Raw genomic sequence first — 9811 nt, 5'->3', positions numbered from 1 at the left:
ATGGTGTTAAAGACTTGCGCGAGGTCAGCGAAGAGGTCGGCCTCATCCTTGGTTTTTACTAACATGTTGTCTACATAGACTTCCATTAGACTCCCAAGGTGAGGTGCAAACACCTTATTCATCAGCCTTTGACATGTGGCTCCTGCATTTTTTAGTCCAAAAAGGCATAACCATATAGAATTAGTTTGCTCTTGGCGTGATGAAAGATGTTTTTTCTTGATCCGACTTGTACATCGGAATTTGATTATATCCCGAATATGCGTCCATGAACGACAAATATTGATATCTCGAGCTGGAGTCTACTAAGGTATCAATATTTAGAAGTGGGTGGGTCTTTGGGACACGCCTTGTTCAGGTCGGTGTAATCGACGCACATCTTCCACTTGCCATTTTGCTTTTTGACAAGCACCACATTTGCATGCCACGCCGGATATTTGACCTCTTTGATGAAGCCAACTTCTAGGAGGGCTTGTACTTGCTCTTCGACCACTTGGGCCCGTTCAGGTCCGAACTTCCGTCTTCTTTGCTAAACAGGTCGCGATCTGGGGTACACTGACAGTTTATGCGACATGATTTTGGGATCTATTCCTGGCATGTCGGAGGCTTTCCAGGCGAAGAGGTCGGAATTCTCTTGTAGGAGCCTTATAAGCTTCTGCTTCAAATCTTCTTTCAGGTTGGTTCCTATGTCGGTATTTTTTTCTTCCTCTTCTCTGACCTGTACCTCTTCATTTTTTCCCCCGGGTTGTGGTCGCAACTCTTCTTTATCTCTTGCTCCTCCGAGCTCAATAGTGGGAACCTCCTTGCCTTTTCCTCTCAGGTTTAGGCTTTCATTGTAGCATTTTCTCACCGGTTTCTGATTCCCCTGATGGTTGCTATTCCCTCTGGCATTGGGAATTTCACGCAAAGATGGGCGGTGGATACCACTGCTCCAAGTTGGTTTAGGGTTGTTCTGCCTATTAAAGCATTATAGGCTGAATCCACATCGACGACTATAAAGTCGATATTCAGAGTCTTGGATTTTATCCCCTTTCCAAAGGTTGTGTATAGGAGTATGAATCCAAGTGGCTTTATTAGAGTATCACCCAGCCCATATAGGGTATCAGGGTAAGCTTTTAACTCCTTCTCATCCAGTCCCAGCTTATCAAACACTGGCTTGAACAGGATATCGGCCGAGCTCCCCTGATCCACTAGGGTTCTGTGTAGATGGGCATTGGCAAGGATCATGGTTATCACAACTGGATCGTCATGTCCAGGAATGATGCCTTACCCATCTTTTTTAGTGAAAGAGATGACTTTGTGAGACCACCTTCAGCAAACCCTCTTGAGATCATGTATATATGTCTTTCCGGGATCTCTGGTGGCGGGTCTCTTTGGTCCTCGTCATCTCGCTTTCTCTTGCCATGATGGTCCGGCCTTTTCATGAGGTATTTATCAAGCCGACCTTCTCTGGACAGCTTTTCTATCACATTCTTTAGTTCGTAACAATCATTTGTTGAGTGACCATATAATTTATGGTACTAACAGTAGTCGCTATGACTTTCTCCCTTTTTGTTTTTGATGGGCCTAGAGGGAGGTAGTCTTTCAGTATGACAAATTTTTCTATAGACATAAATTAGGAAAACTCGCAGAAGAGTATAGGAGTGATACCTCCTGGGTCTTTCAGGGCCGACCTCCTCTTTTTTTCTGGGTTCTCTCTCTTTCTCTTTTGATGAGTGCCCAGGTCGCCAGTTCGGCTCCCGCAGGCTGGCATTTTCCTCCATGTTAATGTACTTCTCAGCTCTCTCCTGTACATCACACAGAGAAGTCGGGTGCCTTTTTGAGATGGACCGTTAGAAAGGGCCTTCTCGGAGTCCATTTACTAGGCCCATAATCACTGCCTCCGTGAGCAGGTCTTGAATTTCCAAATACGCTTTGTTGAACCTTTCCATGTAGTCCCTCAAAGGTTCTCCGACCTCCTGTTTTACTCCTAGAAGACTCAGTGCGTGTTTCACTTTGTCCTTCTGGATGGAGAATTGCATAAGGAACTTCCGTGAGAGGTCGTCGAAGCTAGTGACCGACCTTAGGGGGAGGCTATCGAACCATTTCATCGCTGTTTTCGTCAGGGTTGTCGAGAAAGTCTTACAGCGAGTAGCATCAGAAGCGTCGGCTAGATACATCTGACTTTTAAAATTGCTTAAGTGATGCTTTGGGTCAGTAGTTCCATCGTAGAGGTCTATATCAGGGATTTTGAAGTTCCTTGAAACTTTTTCCCTCATTATGTCCTCAATGAACGGGTCTTCTCCTCCCAAGGGAGAGTCTTCTCGGTCGCTGCGAGAGTTTCTGCCTCGGAGAGCATATTCTAATCTTGAGAGCTTTTCTTCAAGCTCTTTCCGTCGCTCGACCTCTCTTCTCAAGCTCCTTTCTGCTTCTCGTTGCCGCTCCAATTCTTGCTCCAGTTGTTCCAGCCATCATTGGTGACCGTGGAACAATCCCATTAACTCAACTGCATGGGGTTGTCCTTCCTTTCCGTATTCGTGACCCTCAGAGGAGTTTTCCTTTGGGCCTTTTACCCCTGAAGTGCCTTTTCTATGCTGGTTAGTCACCCCTTGGTGAGTGACTATAGCCTTGTCGTCGTTACCAACGTCCTGATTCTCTTGCTCAGAATCAAACGCTGTGTTTCCATCCTCGCTCAAGTCGTCCGCCATCACTGGTTGATCTCTCGGATCCCTGGCAACGGCGCCAATGTTATGTTGGGTAACCGGAGATTAATGGACTGGGCTTGTAAGGCTGGCCCAAACGTTAGGAGGAGATGATCTCTGACTTGGTTTGCGCCTGGGAGCCGCCGTCCGACTTGCGTGTATGAAGGAATGGGGGTGTACCTGCAAAGACACTCTGATGCCTAAGTCAGCAAAGGGTTTAGCAGGTTTAAAGAGAATATTGGAACTTAGAGATACCTGAAAGGTGTCGGTGTATTTATAGTGGTGAACCAATAACCACCGTTGGAGTGGTTCCACCTTTTGAGGGGGATAACCGTCTCTTTATCTGAGGGAAGTTGAGATATGACTCCTGGAAGTGAGTTGAGAGATTTTAGGGGCAGTTAATTATTTGAATAAGTGTTATCTTCCAGCTATCATTCAATTCTGACTTCTTTAGAGTGGGGTCTGTATTCAATCCGACCTCTTATGGGGAGGTCGGTTGGTAACGAAGGCCAATTTTTGAATCAGGCCTTTTTTGCTTTAGTTGAACCTGGGCCCTAATGTCGGGCCAGGATATGAACAGATATGTATTTCAAATTTTAATTTTAAGTCTTTTAACTATTTTGTATTTTGTATTTACATAAAACCAAGTCAATTGGTTCAACTAGTAATTCATCAATTAAACCAATAAACTAGTAAATTAACAATCTAACATGTTCAATCACCAGTTCGGTCTTACAACTATGTGCCTGCCTATTAAAATTTTAATTTATTTACGTATCCTACGTTTGTGTCATAACTCATATCCACACATCAACACAAACAACCTCAACTACATTCACCAACCTTTGAAAAGAATGGCACCAAATTAAAACAACGCCCTTCTCTGCTACTTCATACATAAAACAAACACCTCCATATGCATCCAAGTTGTCGTCCATCATATACATAAAAAATGGGACAACACAAACAATCCCTTAGAGTGACATTAGCAGCTACATTCAAGGTGGTGAAAATGGCAGTGGTGGCGTGAGAATAGTGACTGAGTGGGTAAGAAAAAGGTAAGAGAAATTAACAGGAGGGTGAGTCCATCATTGTAGTATACAGTCACATACACACCACTCCGATGGTGCATCTCACTTCTCCCTCCCCTTGCCTCCGCCTCCTCTCACCAACCACCCCTCGTCACGAACCCCACCACCGCTCATTTTCACCATCAGTAAAATTACTTGAGTATACATAATAGATCAACACACATTCGAGCAACGACATTTTAGTCACTAATCAGAGGAGCGTCTTGGTTTTGATCGCAAACTAGAGTCTCTGGTGACGGAGATGGCAGCAGCAGCTTCTCCGCACACCACTGCAGGGGTCCAATATTTAAAGTCAGCAATTGCCTACTATGCACCTTCACACATGATGCTTTGTCAATGACCACAATCGACGAATTTACTAACCATACGTGAAATTGAAATCCATATAGGAAACGAAAAGATAAAGAATAGAGAACTAACTTTAAGTTAGCCAACTTTAAGGTTTAGGTTTATACTTTAGAATTTAGGATTAAGGATTCATGATTTTTTTTAGAATTTAAGATAAACCAAATAATGTTAAAAAGATTAGCTAATGTTCGCCAAAAAAAAATGATTTCCTAACATTACTCAAGAAATGACCAACTCTAAACTCTCAACATTTTTTGCCCTCCTAAGGATTTCATTCAAGTTCATTCTCAATTTCTCATAGTATGAGTAGTTGAGAACAATTAGAATAATGTTCAAGAAATTCATCAAGCTAATCAGTTGTGTGTCATACCAGAAAGACCAATGGAACAAATTCTCAGGTAAAACATGACATCACATATTTCATACTTCAACGACCCTTGCCTCTATTTGTTCACAATACACAAACCACAATGATTTTGCTGATTTCTTATGATAAAATAAATCATCACTGTTAGACATATATATAGACCCACCAAAAGTTAATGCATACTTCTGTAATCAGATGCAATTTGTGTCTATCTGAACCTAACCATCCCATTGTCGAAATAATCAATAAGGTACACTAAAAAGAAAAAACGAATGAACAGAATCATTAGAGGCAGTGAGTGAAGCACTCCAAAATTAATATTCAAAATTAGATTCACTACCATGTTCTGGAATAAAATAGAATAGTTCAGATACCATCAATCATTGAGTGAATGTACCAAATGAATGAGAGTAAATATCAAGGACATAGTCCAGCAAACATCTTCAAACTGCTGAGATTGCACATAATCGACACATGAGAAGACGGGTAAACATGATTAAAACAATTAAATTTGGAAACCCCATCAAAGGAACAAATTACAAACTAAATAGGAAATTTCATAAATGCAATAAAGAGAAAAAATAAATGCAGACCAACCAGTCAGATTACAAATTGAGTGAAAGACGTCCATTAAACCAGCACAAACACTCATACCACAGCTAAAAAGTGACGCTCACCAATCAACAACTGAATGCAGTGTTTCTAAAACTGTGCTTGCTATCATTACACGGATCACCCTATACCTCTGCAGTTCGAAAGCCAGAGAACCAATATGCAAGACATTTTGCAGGTAAAAGGCGAACCATCCAGCTGAATGCAAGGAACCGTGAATCTCATGCATGCCTAGATTTTATCAAGCTTATCACCCTTGACCACAGGGTTCGCTTTAGCGATAGCATCCCGGCCAACACTCTGATAATCAAAGGGGCAGTCATGTTTGTCAGAATAGCGATGCATTGAACAAAAGAGGTTTCCACATTTGCAGCTGAAACCAGTTAATCCAACACGCTTTTGGCAAGTCGCGCATCTGCTGGGGCCTGCCTTGGCTTTCGTCTCCAAATTCTCAACAGAGGTTGAATCCACAGAAATCTCAGCAGAGACTGTCTTGGCCTCCACATTTTCAACTTGTATGTCCAACCCACCTGCACTCACAGCATGTTTGCCAGTGCTGCTGGAAGCACCATTCACGATGTTTTCAACCGATGCTGCTGCGAGCTTGTCCTGTTCCTGCTTCAACAGCATGTCCTTGTAGCATTTGGAACACATGTTCATGGTGGCAGCCCTTCCAAAGAAACCACAATTATTAATGCAAAGTATGGGACGTTCAGCAGCCTGGCATCCTGTCTCGTCGTGAGACTCCATTCTTTTGCGGCCACCTGCAAGCGTAGCACCTCAGCCTCTTCAGAAAAAATAATCAGAGAGAAACATATTTCCTTAATAAAGACTAATAATTGTTAGTAAAAATCATTGCTGCAGGCGAATTACCTCTTGGATAACCGCTCAAATAGCAACAGCAAAATCACGAATAAACCCGAGGACTACTACAAAACTATGTTTAATAACAGGTGATTTACAACGCACAATTGATATCATATTAGTCATACCAATCTCAAACTCTAAATAATGATAGCAAATGAACTAGCAATGTTCAATCCCATTTGTTCACTACTCTATGCATCTCACAATTGATAACACGTGAATTTCTTTTTCTTCCCCCAATAAAGAACATAGAGTTGTTAAATTAGGAACTCTGGACACTGAATTCCAAATTTCAACCAATTAATCAATATCAATAATTGCAGTATTACACTAACAAATCAACCAGGCTCAACAAAATCCATGAATCAAAATGTTTTACAAATAATTCTAGTATTAAAAAAGAAATCTTTAAACACCGCGTCATCTGAAACCTAAAGCCCCAACAAGAAAACTAACTAGGCAAATAACTAGAATCAAATTCGAATTTTTCATGGGAAACAAAAGAGAGAAATCAGAAACAAAAACGATTACCTGAACAGTGGGCTTGGCTTCAAGAGCGCTGACACTGTGATCAGGTGATCACTGAAATTAGGGTAATTGAAGAATCGAAGAAATAATAAAACCAACCTAGAAAGAAAGAAAGAAAGAAAGAAAGAAAGGGAAGAGAAATAAAACGGGGTGGAAATAATTGTGACCTTGGTAACGGGGGAGGAGAAGAGAAAACAGTGTGTAATAATAATTAATTACAAAAAAAAAATAAAAAAGAAGAATAATGGAAGGAGAAGAAGAAAGAAAGCAAGAAAGTGCAAAAAATATATATAAAATTGAATTTTGAAGGGGATGGCCAAAAGGTGAGAGAGACGTATAAAATGGAGAGATAAGAGATGAGAGAAGGTGTTTTGTTTGGTTGGGTTGTATTGTATGTCGTGTCTTGTAAGAAAATGAGTGCTGAAACCCCCTTTTATTTCCCAACATTTTCACTCAGTCGGTGACCGTGGCCCTTTATGAGTTTATGCTATCACATGAAGCTGTAGTAGTGCTGTACTAACAAAAATGTATGATTAACACAATAAATTAGTTATTAAAAAAATGATTTTATCTATTTTTAAAAGTGCAAAATACCAAGATCGCTCTCCATTATTGAGATTTAAACACAAAATGTTATATAAATCGCAGGTGTTTTTTTAAATAAAATAAAAAAATTATTAATTTCCTAAATTCCATTTTTTTAACTTCTCAAATACGATTTTTTTTTAGAGCAAGTTCGTTACACTCTAATGAACTCTCCTTCAAATTATAAAAAATGGCTAACTCAAATTTTTAAGCTTCACAACCATTATTATCGTCTCCAAATATATAAGAGTACACGAGAATACACAGGAATAAGTCATATTTTTAACGGAAAATAATAGCTTTTTTTAATTTATAATGAGAAAATTTTTTTTAAACATGGCTTATTTCGTGCATCTGTGTATTTCTAGACACGATTATAATGGTTGTCATTACCGCCAGTAATGTTAAAGGAGTCATGTTTGTTGTTTGTGTATTTTTATTTTCTCCTATATACTCTTGGGAGACGATAATAATAATTGCCATTGTTTATTGTGAAGCTTTAAAAATTTGAGTTAGCCAATTTTTTTTATAATTTGAAGTTTGTTGGAATTAGGCGAACTCTATCATTTTTATAGAATTCGCGTAGGGTGCAACGAACTCGCCCTAAATTCAAGAACAAAATCGTATTTAAAAAATTAAAGTTAAAAAATAAGATTTTAAAAAATAATAAATTTTTTTATTTTATTTAAGTAAAAAATTCATAAATCGCACCAAGCCAATGTAATTTATGAATTTTTTAAGAAGGGTTGTGCTATTTTATCAAGAAAAGACGTAGTGTCAACTACAAACACATAGCATCTCTTGCTTATTATTTTATCGAATCACTCTTGATGGAATTTTTTTATCTCTCATGTGTTTCTTTTTTTCTATGGACTCATTTTTTCTGAAAAGTTATATTTCGCATTAAATTATTTTTTTAAAAAATAAATTTCGTTGGATTGATTTGGCTCCAAAAAATATATTCTCTTTTTTTTCGTTCTAAAACATAAAGCTTTTTTGTACACTATTTATCCTCTTCAACGCCACAACGAAATTATGCTGTGATAGTCGACTCCTCCAACAATTAGGCTACTGCTGTCATTGAGATATGTAGTCTCCGATCTTTTGTAGTTTTATGTTCGTAAGCATTAATTGTTTAGACATGGCTACTAGTGGTTTTACCTTAATGAAATTAATTTTGAAATTCGAGTTTTAATTCGATAATTATATTAATACTGGTGATTTTTACAATTTTGGAGTTTCTGTTAGATTGTGAACGGCACTAGATGGGAGAAAACACTAGTGTGATACATATAGTTTTTGCTTGGGGTTACATCAATTTAATACCAATTTGTCTGTGAGTTCCATTGGCTTGTAGCAAGGACGGACACAAGAGGGGTCCGTGGGCTGTCACACGACCCGTATGATAGATGGGTGGGATGTTAGATGGCTCGTGTGAGAAAGTAACTAGCTGTGACACGACCTGTGTTAAAGATCAAATGGGTGTCACACAGCCTGTGTGAGATATCAGGTAGGAGTCACATGGCCCGTGTGAGAAATTATAGTTGTTTGTCTAGCTTATAAACGCAACATTCGTTGGGTTGGAAATCCATGATGGATGTGGCTTAAGGTAGTTGCAACTCATATAGTGGCATTGAAATATTTTTTATAAATTATTAATCATGGATTATTTTGGTTGCAAAGTTTTCAGTAATTACCTGGACCAAAATATGGTTGTTTTGTAGAGAAGTCAGTTAATTTTTTATGCAAATTCTTTTGGTTTCATTTATGTTTATTTATTTGATTCACTGTGTTTTGTTTGATCTTGTGTTTATGTTGTTGGTAGAGACATTTGTATTGAGAGGTTAATTTTTTCGATCCTTTTGTGATTTTCTTCCAAGGAACTTTCGAAGTGTGTTATTAATTTAGGCAGGTATTGTCATAGAATGTCAATAAAAAATTGGTGATGATGTTTCTGTTGTTGGTATGGAATTTGAGTCTATGGATGCAGCAATCGAATTTTACAACACCTATGCAAGAAGTGTTGTGTTTGACTAGAGGAATAGAGGTTCGAAAAAGGATACAGATGGAGTTGTGTACTACGTTATGTTTGTTAGCAACTAAGAGTGCAGAGCTGAGTCCAAAGTTGGTGAAACGGAGAAGACCTATCGATAGTTTGATTGTTAGGGTCGTTGAATTTTAACAATCACAAACTAAACTGCACTAACTCAAGGTTGTTGAAGAGAAATAAGGTTATTTCTATGCAAGTTAAAAGAACTTGTCAACTTGATTCTTAGTCGGCATTCATGTGTAAAACATTTCAAAAGCTGCTTCATCACGTTGTCAGACCTGATAACTTTACTTTTCAAGAGAAAGATATGAGAAATTTTATTGATTTGGATAGGAGGTCAATTGGAAAAGAAAACGGTGGTAAAGTAGTGATGGACTACTTCAAAAATGTTGAAGGAGCGAGACAATCATTTTTATTATGAAGTTAGTTATGATGCAGAATGTCAAATTAACCGAATATATTTTGTTGATCCTCGCAGCATTGTCGCCTACGAGTGCTTTGGAGATGTGGTCAGTTTTGACACAACATACCTAATAAACAAAGTACGACATGCCATTTTCTACCTTTGTCGTGGTTAACCATCGCGGACAATCTATACTACCTGGATGTAGGTTATTTAACTCTGAAGAAAAGACTTCATTTGTGTGGTTGTTTAATTCTTGGGTAAACTATATGTCTGGATGTC

The 9811-nt window shown here is 38.6% G+C and overlaps 1 protein-coding gene across 2 annotated transcripts; it reads right to left on the bottom strand.

Annotated features, from left to right (window-relative positions):
• Positions 1-4977: 4977 nt before the first annotated feature.
• Positions 4978-6889, bottom strand: LOC107474673 (zinc finger A20 and AN1 domain-containing stress-associated protein 8). 2 transcript variants are annotated; one of them, XM_052257544.1, is made up of 2 exons: positions 6495-6889; positions 4978-5847 (listed from the first exon to the last, which is right to left on the bottom strand). In XM_052257544.1, the coding sequence occupies exon 2, from the start codon at positions 5844-5846 to the stop codon at positions 5328-5330; it is 519 nt and encodes a 172-aa protein (XP_052113504.1). In that variant the 5' UTR covers position 5847; positions 6495-6889; the 3' UTR covers positions 4978-5327. The 2 variants fall into 2 exon arrangements, with proteins under 2 accessions (XP_052113504.1, XP_015949799.1); XM_016094313.3 differs by having other exon boundaries at positions 4978-5860; positions 6495-6886.
• Positions 6890-9811: the final 2922 nt, after the last annotated feature.

Source organism: Arachis duranensis, chromosome 2 (assembly GCF_000817695.3).
Source record: "Arachis duranensis cultivar V14167 chromosome 2, aradu.V14167.gnm2.J7QH, whole genome shotgun sequence".
In the NCBI taxonomy this organism is placed as follows: domain Eukaryota; kingdom Viridiplantae; phylum Streptophyta; class Magnoliopsida; order Fabales; family Fabaceae; genus Arachis; species Arachis duranensis.
This window is presented reverse-complemented; position numbering and strand designations above follow the sequence as displayed.